This window comes from Acinonyx jubatus, chromosome F2, assembly GCF_027475565.1.
Source record: "Acinonyx jubatus isolate Ajub_Pintada_27869175 chromosome F2, VMU_Ajub_asm_v1.0, whole genome shotgun sequence".
Lineage (NCBI taxonomy): Eukaryota > Metazoa > Chordata > Mammalia > Carnivora > Felidae > Acinonyx > Acinonyx jubatus.
In genome coordinates, this window is record NC_069394.1 from 61,327,748 (window position 1) to 61,344,358 (window position 16,611).

Sequence of the window (16,611 nt, forward strand, 5' to 3'; positions counted from 1 at the left end):
GCACGGAGGTGTAGTTACAGAATTGTCAAAGAAAAGGGAGGTCGAGCCTTTTTCCTCCAAACACAACTTCGAACTCACTGAACTCCTTAAAAATACGTATTTATTTGGAGCTCCTAATTCTCTATAAAACTTGGAAGACAGAAGCTTGGTTTGGAACATTTTGAGGAGAAGATGCCACAGTCATCTGCCTCTGCCAGAAAAACATCTAATGGGGATTTCGAAAATGTTAAACTGTAACCAGCCAGCACTGTATTCTAATAGTTCCGTAAGGTGAGTGAGTTAGCTCAAAAATGCATCCCGTGTAACTACATATGCCGACCTAGGGAGTGGAGTTGTTCTGGACCTTCTGGCCATAATGAACTGTGCTATCATGGTGGCGTCTTGGTACAAGGATCCATGACTGGTCTATAGGAGGAAATTTGCTGTCTTGTTTGCTATTGCAGAGGACATAAAGTCTCATCTAAAAGTGATAGGAATCTGTTGAGGTTTTAAAATTAAACAAGAGGTATAGGGCTGTTCCATGTGATTTAGAAATGGAATTTACTCTGTCAAAGTCCATTCCTATCCATCCAGACTCGTAAGGCTTAAACTTGGAAGTAATATTGAGACCACATGGTTGGACACGTGGCTAGCCTTGTTGGTACAGTTGAGGACGATAGTACAATAACAAAGGCTACCAGATATTCACTTGTCCTCAATACTTTTCTATTTGCTGAGATTTAGTATCAATAGCATCTCAGTGAGAATTACCATTCCTCATACTAGCTTGAGAGATTCCAACCCATATCTAGGAGAGAAATCTGGCAAAGAGTTTGGGGAGGAGAGGCAACACACTGGGCACATCTGGAATTTGGGAGGGGGAGTAGAAATTGTCTGATGTGTGAACATCAGATAAAAAAAAAGTATTAGGGTTTTTGTTGTTGTTGTTGTTCATTTGGAAATAGGGTAAGAGTTCCCCCTCCCCCAACTCCACAGTCACTACTTAGCCATTCTTCTAGCTGGTTGGAAGTTGTTCTTTATTTTGTATTTTCTATGTAATTATTTCCATGGTTTCTCTGAGTTACCCAGGTGAGCAATTTGAATGTGCTGTCCATTTGAGATTTTTGGTTCAAAGAGACTGAGACAGATGCTGTGCAGAGTATGGGCATTGCCCATGTATCTATTCTTCCTTATCACTCCCTTGTTCTCACATAAAATGAGGCGAGAAAAGGAGATTTTTGAAATTTTCAAAGAAAAATATGCCTGGTGATTTGGTTTTTCCTGCCCCAGAGCTGATTTTTCTTTTCTTTCTGTGAACCAGGAGCCTTTTTGTAGGTGGGAGAGCGGTTAGTAAGGCAAATGTGTGAACCTCTCAGCATGGCCAGACACTGTTTGTGGAATGAGAGAGAGAGATGGATGTGGAAATAGGGTTGAGGGAGCATTGTCTACTCGTGGAGAACCACTAAGAGAAACTAGGCAACTAGTTTTCCACCTGCTGTCTTCCACACCTTCAATTAAATTTTATTCATTTCTGATCACGCGTTTCTTTCAAAAGAGTGCATTCTTGGAATCAAGTATCTCATACATTTTTTATCAGTGCAAGTAAAAGGTAATGAATGTGAGCAGAATGAAATGCGCTTTGCTCTTCAGACTTGCCCATGAGTTGAAACAAGGTTGATCTTGACACCATGGTAATAGAACCAGAAGATAAAAGACCTTCCTGTATTTCTGCAGAGTACAGTACAATCCACAGCCCATCAACACCCATTAAAGATTCAGACTCCGATCGATTGCGTCGAGGTTCAGATGGGAAGTCACGTGGACGGGGCCGAAGAAACAATAATCCTTCACCTCCCCCAGATTCTGACCTTGAGGTATGTCATTGACAATGACCTAGTAAATAACAAGGTATCTTGGTAGTTAAATGATGGTTCTGTACACACGCAATGTAAATAGACCGTGATCAAGATACCCAAATGCTTTTGTTCCTGCTTTTTTTCCCTATGTTAATTGTAAGTAAAGCATTTTTTTCTTTCATGTTGATTGTAAGTAAAAACAATTATTTCTGTTTTCTCTTCCATTTCACTACGTGCAAAGCATCCAGTTATTTCTCTCTAAGGAAATACAGTAAAGTATATAATTCTGCTTCAACAAAATTCTCTTGTACTGCTCTATATCATTGCCATTTCAGTTAAGTGTCATACTAAAAGGGATTAATAAAATCCACTTTGAAAATTAAAGACACACTTAGGTATATGAGAAAGGAAAACCTGGGATGTTCTAAACTGAAATGGCAGTTGTCTTATGAGACCTGTTTTGGTGGAGTTCAAAAGCAGGAGGGATTAAATAAAACCTTAAAGGGTAGATTTCATAGCTTTGAATCCACTGCAATTAAGTTTCTGGGTTTTGCCAAGTGAAAGCTGATGGTGGGAAACATGATTATTTTGGCTGAAAAGATGAAAATTTCCCAGCAGAACCTATGTGTATGAATATATACTGGTGTGAGTGGAAAGGAGAAGAAGAAATGTACGCTTCAGAAGCCTTTGTGGCATCTCAAAGACATTTTTGAAATGAATTCCTTCAAATCCAATTCCAAATATCTCAAGAGTGTGTTAAGAGCACATGTGATGTGTCTGCCTAAATTTTGTAATCTGAAGAAAACAGGCAGCAACAATATATAACCCAACTGCATGATAACAGTCCAAAGGTAGCATAAGGTGAGTAGATGACGTGAAGTTTTAGGTTTTCTGTGCAGTTTTTTAACACTTGGCTTGATAAAAATGAAACATAAGATTTGTTATTTTAACACTTTAATAAGCAGAGAGAAGAGATAAGAAAAAGAAAAATGGAATGATGTTTAACTGATTGCCCCCGCTCTGTCTCAATAAGTTGTGAACAGACTAGTTTTAACTCCTTTTTAATTTTTTCAGAAGGGAATCTGAATCTTCAGTTCAGAAGTAGAAAGGACATACATTATTATTTCTTGCCCATGCTTGTATCGACGTCACTAATATAATTGTTCTACACGCCATCTGAGGTTATAACTGGAGAAAAGCTGGGAGATACTCTTTGGAAGAGTTGTGTTTTAAGACATGAAAAAAATTTCAGATTTTTCTTTTGTCTTCTATTTCAAGACTGCTTATTCATGTTGAAGTTAACTGAATCACAGGTTTCTCAACCAAGGGAAAGACATCCTGATTTGGTTCTTCCTTTGTAGAGGGTGTTCATCTGGGACTTGGACGAGACAATCATTGTTTTCCATTCCTTGCTTACTGGGTCCTATGCCAACAGATATGGGAGGGTGAGTACCGAGAGACATCAGTTTTTAATTTCTTTAGAGTATATATGTCTAGAATTGAACTTTTATCCAGACAGGGATGTGGTTTAACTTTAAATAATAAATTTAAAATATGAACTGGAGAACAACTGAATTTATGGATACAGATATATGTGTAAGGCAAAAACATATAAATGAGCAAGAGGAGGTTGTTTTCATGTAGATTATATGGAAAAATATTTTGTTTTATATTTTTTATGTGAGTCATTCAATTTTCTTGGTTTTTATTCGCAACAACATATTCGGCGGAGCCAGTATTTCACATGTTCTTGTCTTCAGTGATTAGCCGAGTTAGTATTTTATTTTCAAAACACCTGTTAAGAATGTCTTTAAAAGTCGCTTTGCTATGAGCTAAATCTATGTGAATGGCACATAAAACTGGGCCTCTGAATGACAATAGGACCAATACATCAATGTTTAAGTTGTTACAATATTTACCTTTGGTGTGGTAGGTAAAAAATAGTATTACAGACAACCTTCCATGAGTAGAAATTCAGCCTCAGTGTTCTGTTTTCGGGTTTCCCCAAATCCTTGGAAATTCTTTTTGATCTCTTCCTTGGTGGCTTCATGAACCTTTCCCACACCAAAACCATGTTAGTTAAAGTGGCTATAGGTAATTGAATATGTGAATACGATATTTCTCATTTTTTTCCATCATTAAAGAAACAATATTACAGGTTTTAAATCTGTGGAGATATTGGTTCAGAGCCTTAGGAACTGAATTCTTGTGTCTTGGTGACTCTGGTTGTACATCGCAATTAAATCTTAAAACACAAAATGTGTATCATGCTCTCATTGCAGATTTTATGCCGGTACCCATTCTTTCAAACAATACTTATTTCAATAAACGTATATTGAGTGCCTGCCCTGTAGGTATAGTGTGACAGTGAAATTTGATCAACTATCCATTGAGCATTATAGTGAAGCTTTCCTTCTCATAACCCTGAAGTTACATATACCACCCCTCAAAAAGGCTGGAAAATATGCACGTTTGTAAGAGCAAAAATATTCCAGAATATTCCACCCTTTGGATTTCTATTTAGAGGGGTGCCTGGGTGGCTCAGTCGGTTGAGCGTCCGACTTCGGCTCAGGTCATGATCTCACAGTCTGTGGGTTCGAGCTCCGCGTTGGGCTCTGCGCTGGCAGCTCAGAGTCTGGAGCCTGCTTCCAATCCTATGTCTCCCTCTCTCTCTGCCCCTCCCCCAGTCTCACTTTGTCTCACTCTGTCTCTCAAAAATAAATAAATATTAAAAAAAAATTTAGAAATAAGATATCTGGGGGCACCTGGCTGGCTCAGTCGGTTGAGCGTCCGACTTCGGCTCAGGTCATGATCTCACAGTCTGTGGGTTCGAGCTCCGCGTTGGGCTCTGCGCTGGCAGCTCAGAGTCTGGAGCCTGCTTCCAATCCTATGTCTCCCTCTCTCTCTGCCCCTCCCCCAGTCTCACTTTGTCTCACTCTGTCTCTCAAAAATAAATAAATATTAAAAAAAAATTTAGAAATAAGATATCTGGGGGCACCTGGCTGGCTCAGTCGGTTGAGCGTCCGACTTCGGCTCAGGTCATATTCTCATGGTTCGTGAGCTGGAGCCCTGTGTTGGGCTCTGTGCTGACAGCTGAGAACCTAGAGCCCACTTAGGATTCTGGGTCTCCCTCTCTCTCTGCCCCTTTCTGACTCATGCTCTGTCTCTCCAAATATAAACATGAAAAAACTTAATAAGAAATAAGATATCTGTAAAACACAATATGCCCCATCTTATGGTTAGAGTTTCTATGAGAAGAAGACAATTAACAAAAATATAGTATAATTAAAAAAAAAAAATAAAGCCACAGAATTAGTCATTCAAACAAAGTCTCTGTTTTGTGGCCAGCACATAATAGGGATTCAGTAAATATTAGCTGTGGTGTTTTTTTGTATTATTCCCTCTATGAATACTATTACCATCCCCATTTCTACAAAAATTACTACTTAAAAGCTAAAAATTAATAGCTGAAATGTCAATGTGTGGTTAGTAGGAAGAATCTCAAAGATTTTCTTAACTATTTTAAGGTCCCTCCAACTAACTCCTAAGGAAGAAAGCTGGCTCCTGGAACTCACACAAAAGTATTGAAAAGAGCATGCGCTTAGAATACCAGCATTTGAAAACCATCCAGAAAGTCTCCAGTCTTTAAGAGCTTTCTCATTAAGGGCCAGATTGGTAGTTGACTTGATCAAGGCTTTGTTCACCGCTGAAAAGGTTCAGCTTAGGGCAAGATGGTGAGCATCCCGTGACCTAATGACCTCATGTCAGTCCCTGGCCACAAATTATTGGTCTGTGCATTCACACCTAACCTAGAAACCCCTGGCAGCTTAGGCTTTCTTATTCAGATTCTCAATGATATCTAAACAAAACAAGTACCACAAATTTTATTTTTAAAAGTGTCAACCATTAGTATTTTGAGGCTTCATCAAATAGTATTTTGTTTGTTAGTTTGTATAGTTTTGCCATACTAAGGCATGTGATGAAAAGTTTTATCTCCTATAATTTCCAAAAACCAAGTGTCTATAGTCTTTATAGGTGACCTGAAATATTTAAATATAAGTTAACAGAGGTCAGGGAGAAACTAATTTCAGAAAGCCTGGTTGGGGAAGGTCTTCCTGAGCATGACTTTGATTTGAACCTGAGGTCCAAATGACTAAAAGGCTGGTTGGTAATGTGACCGTCACGAGAGAGTTCTAAGCAGAGGAAGCAATGAAGGCAGGGCAGGAAAGGGTTTGATGTTTGAGGGACAGAGGCCAGGTGGCTGGGCTCAGTGATGGAGATGCCGAGTCAAGATGTGGGCCGGGATGAGGGCAAGCGTGAGCCATGTCAGGAGGTTCAATGTCGTTACACATGGCATATGAACTCATTGGAGGACTTCAAGGGAAGACATGGCAAGATCTGATTTAGATTTTTACGTTATTTTGGCTGCATGTGGAAAATTAATGATGGGGAGAGAAGACTGGGGAACAAAGTGGTTTTGGGGGTGACCTCATATACTAGCAATAGAGATGGAGAGAACTCACTGGATCCTGGATTCTGTTGCAAGTTGAGAAATAGGATTTGCAAAGGATTTGGTTTGGGCTGGTGCACAGCAAGTAATAGAGGAGTGAAAAAATCGTTCCCAGGTTTTTGTTTTTGTTTTTGTTTTTGTTTTTCCCTGAGCTGCTGGGCAGCTTAGTCATGTATTTGTTGAGATGGGGAAGACATCCACTTGGATCAGGCAAGAAGGTGGATGGAAGGTGAGCCTGGGACACGAGGAAATGGACAGGCCTTCAGATGACAGGTTTAGTGACAGTACACAGCTCAGGATCAGAAGTTCCTCAGATACTCTCAGTGTGATTTCATCCTAAATATTTGTGAACACCCTCTTTGTGCTAACCACCTGTTGTCTCGATGTCATGCGGCATCCCTTCTGAAGACACATTGCTGAGGATGTTGAGTTGTAGCCTGAGGCATGCAAAGAGGCTGGTTCATTATTCTCTTTATTAGAGAACTTTACAGACGGGAAGATTTTGCTCTCAAATGTGATAATCATGCCTTGTAAAAATGTGCGTTTCAACAAGGATCCTTCCAAACAGTGATAATAACCAAGCTCATTGGAGAACTTTGCCCCCTTTTCATTCCTCAAGACACTAGGGAGAGAAGTCTTAAGGCAGTTGAAGGGCAAGCCTTCTTTCTTGGAACCTAGTTTCGGTGGTGTCCCCGAGCATTGTGAAGGGAGCGTGTGGTTGGGCCTTCCTTACTCTACAGGCATATAAAGAAATGAATGCCTGACCATGTGATAGCTGTTCTGTCTCTATGGGAACCAGATACTTGAGAAGTAGCTTAGTCACAGTAGCTTAGGCGACCCAATGAGTAGGCCATTCAGTAAGGGGACACAGGATCTGGTTGATAAAATGCAAAATTAGGGCATGTTACAGCAATATGTACAAAAAAAGTTTGAGAAGGTCCCACCTTCCATGTAATTCTAGCTGTGGGAAGCAGGCATGTCGGGCATTATAAGGAAGTGTTTTGTAACAAAGGTGATGGGAACAAAAAGAGGCTGCTGGGCACATGACAGGCCTGGCTAGGGAAGAGAAAAGCAAAAGTGTAATAGCAGGAAAATGAAGTCCCTGGTATGTGACCATACATTCGGCTGTTGTTAAAAATATCCGTCCTGGCTTTTTTGTTGTTGTTGTTTAATGCGTTTCTCAAAGTTGCTTTCAAATGAAATCCATACTCCCCAATTTCACTGAAGAAAACTAGTTTTGATTTTTTTTCATTGAATGCCCTTTTAGAAATAGACAGTATAGTCCTATTGTTAATACTGAACCACATACCCCAAACTTACATTTCAAGTAAGTGTTGTGTTGATGTCCCAAGCATGATTCCACCTTGTGGGAGGACTCCCCAAGATACCTATAGCCAAGAGCTTCATGGTTTCACTACTTTATTTTTATTGTTTCTTAACACCGGTGTCTGATATGGATTTGGGCTGGAACGGGTCCTAAAGACATTGAGCTTTACTCCACATTGTACACAGAAGCCTAAACATGAACACTTAAGACAGCATAAAGCTTAGCATTTTCAACTGTAGGCCCAACTTATTAAGAATTTCCTGTGTACCCCATACTTGTTTAATTCAACATTAGAACTCTGAAACTGCTACTGCCAAGCCCATTTTACGGATGAGGACACTCAGGCTTGGAAGAGGTTAGAGACCAAGTGCCTGGTATAAAATAAATACTAATTCTGTTGTAACATAGTTGAAACTTGACGGTCAAAGCAACAACCACCACAAAACAAAACCTCGAATCCTGTGTAGTGGCCAAGAGTAACGTGTAGAAATACCTTTAAATTTATGAAGTACTGGGAGCCTGGGTGGCTCATTTGGTTCAGCCTCTGACTCTTGGTCTCAGCTCAGGTCATGATCTCATGGTTGGTGAGGTTGAACCCCATATCAGCCTCTGCACTGACAGCACAGAACCTACTTGGGATTCTCTCTCTTCCTCTCTCTGCCCATCTCCCTCCTCTTTTTCTTTTTCAAAATAAATTAATAGACATGAAAAAATAGATTTATGATAGGAGATCAGCCTATGGTGTGATAGAAAGCATCAGATTTGAATTCATACAGATCTAGCCTCAAACCCAACCTCTGACTTTTCAGCTCTTTGAGCTGGAGTAAATTGTTTATTCACACTGAGCCCTAGTTTCCTCTTCTATAAACCTAGCCACTTGACCTGCAGAATTGCTTTAAGAATTCAGTTGTGTCAATTGTATCTCAGTAAAGCCAGAGGAAGAGGGATCTAAGTTGTGTCCTGAACTTAAAGGGCCCAGCTGTATGTCTTATTAATAACAATGACTCAATAAAGAAAACAGCATATGTCACTGATTGATCTTGTATCTGCTGTCTAAACATTAGTTATATACTGCACCAGGCTTCTAGAAGGATGCTAGTTGCCAGTATGAATTTAGGTCAACTAAGCCTCCCTAGTGAGTAGATACTGTAATCATTCAGGACGTTGAGCAGGGAAAACAGCTCTGAGCCCATTTCATTAGAACACTCCCATTAACCGGTAAAGGTTGCTCTTCTAACCCTGTTTCAGAATGAAACACTAAACTCCAAAATCTTTTGAGGCATGATCTTCTTCCATGGTGGCTGGTATACATGCGGAATTCTTGGCATGGCACCAAAGCAGTGGACATCTAGTGTCCTCCTTGGGTTATAGAGGATCTGGTTACAGAAACAGAGTCATCTCTCTATTGGAAGCTCCACACCAGAGGTTGGCAAACATTTATTACCTGCGCCTTTACCAAAAATGTTAAAGGGTCAAGTAATAAACGTTTTAGGCTTTATGGGCCATGTACCTTCGTAACTGCTCAGCACTGCCCTACTTGTGCAAAAGCAGTCACAGACAATAGACAAATAAATGTATCTGTATTCCAATAAAAATTACACTTCCGAATTGGAATTTCATGTAATTTTCATATGTCATGAACTATTTGTCTTCCTGGGGATTTAAAAAATCTAGACCAAGGGTCTAGGCTAGGAACTGACAGACCATCTCCCATGGGCCAAATCTGGTTTATGGCTTGTTTTTGTAGGTCTTTCAAGCTAAGAATGTTGTTTAAATTTTTAAAGCGTTATGAAAAAGAGAAAGGATACGTGTCAGAGACTTTATATGGACTGCAAAGCCTGTAATATTTGTCCTTTTAGAGGAGGAAGTGTGCCTGCCTCTACTCTAGATCCTGCTCTGAACTTTGTGCTGATTCATTTTTGCCCCTGCCCCCAGGACACCAGGACAATTCAGTGACACCCACACTTTGGCCGACTAGATTGTAAACTCAGTGCACATCTTGTGTGTCTGTATCTGGGCCCCCAGTGAAGCACGAGCCAGCACAGGAATCTGTTAGGGTAGGTGAAATGGCTGTAACAAATAGGCCCCATATGTCATGACCACAGAAATGGATCTCTTTCTTATTTCGTGGTCTCAAGTGGATTTTCCAGGTGACTTGGTTTAGGCAAGGTTTGATAATGGCTGTGCCATCTCACCATCGAGCTTCTGAGGCTTGTGTAATCACCGTCCTAAGCTTTCTAACCCACAGGGAGAAAAAAAGCAGGAGGAGCATGGATGCGAGACGAGATGGACCAGGCTTTCGTGGTCCGGTGCAAAGGAGGCTGGGAAACACATGTAGCCTAGCTGTGTGCCCAGGAAGAGACAGAGAGTGTGTTGTGGTGACAGGGGGTAGCAGCAGCAACCACAGTTGTCAGGGAAGAACTATTTGATAAGTGAGCGAAACCCAAAGCACACCTCCCACCGCAGCAGAGCAATGCCCGACGACTGTGTGACCCGTGTGCCCAAGAGTCATGAGCGGCCAGTTCAATCCCAGAGGAAGGTTTCCTGATTTTATGTTTTCTCTGCATATCAAGTGCTGAAGTAGATCAAAATGATGAAGTAATTCATGGTTTCAAGTATAACTTTTGCATACTACGGAATGACGTGGAATCTAAACTCTCAAAAAAAGCTTTTTTTTTTTTTTCGTTTTGCTTTTAGCTTTTCATTGGTTTCAAAAAGACATTGTTGTTGACTATCAGCTGAAAGATCCTCCTCCATTCATTTCTTCGTCCTTATCTTGACGGTTGTTCTCTTTCCCTAACTGCAACCCCCTTCCGCTAACTGGCAGTAATTGAAATGTGTGTTCCTGCTCCCTTATTGCATATGGCCTTGTTTTTCTTCAGGCCTGTGAAAGAGAATGCAGGGATTGAACACAAAGCATCACAGCTTCCCAACCATGATGACCAGCCTGCCCCCACTAGCTTGGGACCTCCCTTGCTCTGTGGCCTCAGGAAAAGCACCTTGTATCTCTGAGTCTCACTCGGTTCATCTTAATCTTCCGTCTATAGAATGAAAGCAATCACAGCACTATTAGGAGAACTATGTAAGCCACATAGAAAAATACTTACAAGCACTCCATAAATAAGAGCTTTTGCTTACTGTGGGGATTCAGAGAAGGGAGTGGGCAGTAAGGAATATAGTGTTTTGTTGTTGCAGGAAGCAGAGAGACAGGTGGAAGCAGAGCATAACCATTGAGGGAAATGGCTCAGAAAAATTAAGTGATTGGCCCAAGGCAGCACATCTAGTAACGGAAAACATCAGGAATACAGGCTAGTCTTGTGATTGGTCCATCGCCCTCAAAGGAGTATCACAGGGAGCATTGAGTGTCCCAATTTTGTGCTGTAGGTGTGGGGATGCCATGAACAGTATTAAAACAGTGGAGTGACATGATGGAATCGTACGATTTGGAAGATTAGCCCGATAGCACAATAGATTATCACAGTCCTCCTGGTAGGAAATAAAAAGAGGCCTAAGGAAATGGCTGTAACACTAGGAAAGAGAGAGATAGGAGACTGGTTACAAATGAAATCTAGATAGGTCTTTGGATTGGATTAGCTGTTTAGGCTTTCGTTGGCACTGCGTGGGTCCCTATGTGTTGAGGCCAATTTGGCTGGGTCTCCTATGGTTTTATTCTTCTTCCTCCCACTTTGTACCACTGCTTGGCTGTTGTCCCATGTTTGGGATTCATTGGGCTTTCTCCACAATCAAAATTAATCTTCGGAATGGTGAAGCTCTTTTTCTTATTTTCCACGTGGGTATTCTTTTCATGATGTTGAAAGAGAGTCTCTGAAGTAAGGAGAAAATTAAAGCAGTCGGGTGTCACATGTCTAATCAGTAAAAATGACCTGATTAGCCCCACCACAAGTTGGGGTTTGTTTTGTTTTGTTTTGTTTTGTTTTGTTTTAATCATTCAGTCAGTAGTTCAACCGTGGTTTATTTTTCATATGTATACACTCTCTCATGGTAATCCACATTATTCTTTAACTGGCATCAAAACTACACCCAGCTCTTAAAACTTGGCATTTCATGCCAGCTGCTCAGTGATAGGAGCTTCTAAAATTACAAAAAGTTAATATTCCATTGATCGTATTGATGACTTTAGACAGGTGGAAGGAAGACAATGAAAACTTTGGTATATATCACTTACATAACACTTCCAGAGACATTTTTTAAAAGAAATAACATTTTTGCATACATTTTTCACCTCTCTCAGATAAGGAAGCTCATTTTCCGAATCTTATCTTTCATCCATCCCTGATGAGCAGCCAGCATGGGGCCCTGAAAATAGGCCCCTCTTGTACTCAGAGTGCCCATTCCTGTTTTTCAACTTCTTTTCCCCCAAAACAAAAGATCCTGAATGAGAATTTATTTTAAATGACATCCAGGCCTTGTTTGTGGTTGTAATGTTAGCATTCTAAATAAGGACTGGTTGAAGGGCTCCAAAACAGGTATTTTTGCCTTCATTTGGCTGATGCTGCCCAAAGATGTGTTGTCAACTTGAGCATACTTTATAAGATTTTCACATTGACCAACAAATCCTCATAAACCTGTGCGCGTTGTTAACATCACACCTCACTGGGCCACTACAACAGAGTAATTGCTGGCCGGGGGAGGCTTAGCTGCCCACATAGGATCAGTACAGATAGAATTTAGGAACCTTATCCTTTGTTCTACAACCTCAAAATGTAAGTACCATATCCTGAGGAACTAGTTGTACTTTTGAAATCGTTGAACCACCTTGTAGTAACTCTTTCTAGCCCAAGATTAATTCTTTAAACAGCAGTTGTTTAAATAGGATATATCTTTTTTTGATCCAAAATAGAAAGGGGTTGTGTAGATTTGATCTCATAGATGTAAGGAGCATGTGTAGATTTGATCTCATAGATGTAAGGAGCGTGTGTAGATTTGATCTTCTAAATGTAATGGGGTACATATTGAAAAAGGAGAGATACAAAAGATGTTTATCACATATTTAAAATGTGCTTATAAATTAAAAACAGGAATAGATTAAAATTTAAAAGTAATACTGTTGTTTTTTTCACTTCCCCCAAAATAAATCCCCAACACAGTATGTACTTTGTAGAACCCAATTACTAATTCAGAATGCTGTAGCTATCTAAAAGTGGAACAGTGACTTAGGTGTTAAAATATTTCTTAAAGGTCTCAAAGAATTTAAGTTGGACAAACTTCAATTGCCTTTGTGTTTGCTTGGTTTATTTTACCATTATTATTTTTTTTCTTTTCAGTTTAGAAAAATAAGATAGTAAAAGAAAAGGAATAAAAGGGCAAAATATACAAGAGTGTGTCAGTAGGAACCAGAGTTACATTAAAAATAGGAACGATTTTTTTTTCTTACTGCTTTACCAGTGTATCTAAGCAATAAAAAGAAATTGCTCCCTTATTAACATTTGGTATGATTTTTTTAGTTGTTCTTATAGTAAAATTGAAATGACATGGTTATTCTCTTTGGACTGTACATGATCTGATGTAATATTTGGCATTTGTGGCATTTTTAAAACTAAAAATCTAGGGATATATCTTTTAATACAAGGAATGTGTTAAAAGGGATGTATCTTTGATATAAAAGGAAGGGATATTTTTATGGTTAGGTGAATGGCTAGCTTTAAGATTTCTAGGGAAAGAAGAAAGCATTTTATTTTTATACTCAGAAAACATTCTAGATCCTATTCAAAAGTCCCAAGAAGAGAGAAATAGGTTTTCTTTAAACTTTCTATTTTGAGGCTCAAAGGACCACGGACACTCAGACGCTCTGAAAAGTACAATTTTTGAGAAAGTAAATGAAAATAGGTTAAGAAAATAATTTTGAATCAGACTCTGTGTGTGTGTGTGTGTGTGTGTGTGTGTGTGTGTGAGAGAGAGAGGGGGGGGTGGGTATGGGGATGGTTCATGCTTGGCCTTAAAAATAGGTTAAATTGCCATTTGAAGCTAGGAAGTGAGAATTGGGGATGAGTGCATATGACCCTTCATATATTTTTTGCAGCGCTTACTTAAAAGATAGTTAAGATCAAATATCATATACAAATAATGGAATTAGCAAGGCAGATGTAACTATTATATTTCTCCACATAAAAGGGCAACAAAATAATCTGAGAAGCATGAACTTCAACCTGGTCCCTGGAATAAAGCAAAAGTCATGTAGGAAATTACCCACTGCTGCCCCCTCCCCCCGCAACTGGGAGCAGGGACCTGGAGGAATTCAGCCTGGTGTCCCTATTGGCTAAGGTACCCTGCTAATACCATGTGGTCTCCATGCCAGGACCAGCCCAAATTTAAGACTCTATCAAAAGAACTTGTCATAATAGAAGGCCTTCAGTCAGTACGTTATCCTTATAGCACTAGTTTAGTTGTGGGTAATGATCACTCAAAATGTCCATGAAGTAATTCAGAAAACTGTACTACCAAATGGCACCCTTCTCACGTTGCACACACAAAACCTCCCATGTCATATGGGCTACAGTACGCAAGATACACACCTGGCCACCCACCCTTTGTTTCCTGGCCTGACATTAACAAGTCATTCAGAAAGTCAGTCTTTCATAATTTATTGAACAATGATTGTATATTAGTATAGTGGTGCTAGCCACAATTCCTGCCTGCCTGCAGGGAGCTTATAAATTAATGATGGAGGCTATTGATGGAGAATGAGTGAATCTTCAACAGTAGTCTGTCATCGGGGCAAAATCGTTCTAAACTAATGCCACTATAAATCCACAAAATTTATGTCAAACCACAGAATCTCCAAAGGAATAACAATATTAGGAAAGAAACAAGTCTCCATGTGTTAGTCGTGACAAGCATTAACTAGTAGTAAGAAATAGCCAATAGTGGAATGCCAAATGATAAAGCTAGTACTGTGGATGAGAAAAAAAAAAAAATCAGGAGCCATGGGAGCCATGCAACCAAAAAGTACATGCCAGAGGCCCTAAATGAGATGCTTCTAGGGTTACTGCTATTCTTAAATTACACTGGGAATTCTTCTTTGCAGCAGATCAGAATGCAATGTGACACCGCCAGTCCTCAATGTATGAGACATAGGTCCTGTGGCTTCAATTACAAATGTAGGAGCTTCCTGGTTTTCTGGAAAAAAACATCTCATGTGATAAAAATTAATAGAGCTAACACAGGCAAAGCAATGTCTGACATAGATTCTGTGTATATTCTAATGATCACTTAAGCCTGGGTGAGGATTACCAAGCCAGTCATAGCACCTTCTTTTCAATAAATGGTAATACACGGAGGAACTTGGCAGGCCATTTGCAATTTTGACTTAAAAAGAATTTTTTTTTGACATTTTAAAAGTATGGTTTGAATGTGCCTTACATTTTCAAAATAAATACTCACAGTTGCACTATCCAAAGACAACCAATTATGTCTTGGTGAATATTCTTTATATATTTTAAAAAATTTTTTATACTAACATCTAAACACGAAAGTAGGTGGGATAGCATAAGGGAACTCAGTGTCACCTCTAAACTAACAATTATCAAATCCTAGTTAATCTAATTATACCTGTAACCTCACCACATCCCTCCCCTGCCCTGATCTCTCCTATGATTATTGTTGAAAGCGGATCCCAGATATGTTACTTGATTTGTATATATTTCAATATGTATTTCAATATGTATTTAAGACTCCATTAAAAGAATTTTTTAGCTGGAGGCGCCTGGGTGGCTCAGTCGGTTAAGCATCCGACTTCAGCTCAGGTCATGATCTCACAGCCCATGAGTTCAAGCCCCGCGTCGGGCTCTGTGCTGACAACTCAGAGCCTGGAGCCCGCTTCAGATTCTGTGTCTCCCTCTCTCTCTGCCCCTCCCCTGCTCATGCTCTGTCTCTCTGTGTCTCAAAAATAAATAAAAACATTTAAAAAAATATTTTTTTAGCATAGAAATAGTAGATAGTACCTAGTACTTTAGCTATCTAGAAAATTAATAGGAATTTCTTAATTTATTAAATGTCTAATCTATAGTTACATTTCTTCATTTCCTATTGATTTCTATGTTGTGGTAAAATACATATCATGTAAATGCTACCTCCTTAGTCATGTTTTAATTTTAATTAATTAATTATTAGAGAGCATGCGTGAGAAGAGGAGAGGGGCAGAGAGAGAGAGAATCCCAAGCAGGCTCCAGGCTCAACATGGAGCCCCACGTAGGGCATGATCCCACAATCATGGGATTATGACCTGAGCCCAAAATCAAGAGTTGGACCCTCAACTGACTGAGCCACCCCGGCGCCTCTCCTTAGTCTCAGTTCAGTAGTAGTAAATACATTCACGTTGTTGTACAACCCTGTGTCCAGGACTCTCTTCATCATGCAATACTGGAAGTCTGTTAAACAGCGCCCCCTTCTCTCCTTATCCCCAGCACCTGGCAACCACCATTCTGCTTTCTGTCTCTATGATTATGACCCCTCTAAACACCTCATACAAGTAAAATCACACAGTACTCATCTTTTTGTGAAAAACTGATTTCATGTAGCATAGTGTCTTCAAAGTTCATTGGTATCGTATGCATATGTCAAAATTTCCTTCCTTTTTTAAGGCTGAATAATAATATCCCATTACATGGGTATACCACATTCTGGTTGCTCATTATTGAACATTTCTTGGGTTGCTTCTACATTTCAGCTATTGTGAATAAGGCTGCTGTGAATATGGGTATATAAATACCTTTTTCTTTTTTTCTTTTTTTGCTTTATTATTTAAGTTTTTGTTCACCTGAAACTAGTATGTCAACTAAACTTCAATTAAAAATTTTTAAGTGCAAATATCTTTTTGAGACCCTGCTTTCATTTATTTTGGGTATATACCCAGAAATGGAATTGCTGAATCACATCATAATTCTATGCCTAAATTTTTGAGAAACTGACATACTGTTTTC

The 16,611-nt window shown here is 39.5% G+C and overlaps 1 protein-coding gene across 14 annotated transcripts in view; it reads left to right on the forward strand.

Moving 5' to 3' along the window:
• Positions 1–16,611, forward strand: part of EYA1 (EYA transcriptional coactivator and phosphatase 1) — a 349,308-nt gene that overhangs the window by 266,429 nt on the left and 66,268 nt on the right. For all 14 annotated transcript variants that reach the window (XM_053208728.1, XM_053208730.1, XM_053208729.1 and 11 more), the window contains 2 exons: positions 1,714–1,853; positions 3,197–3,280. In XM_053208728.1, coding sequence (XP_053064703.1) covers positions 1,714–1,853; positions 3,197–3,280 — 224 coding nt within the window. The remainder of the gene's footprint in view (positions 1–1,713; positions 1,854–3,196; positions 3,281–16,611) is intronic.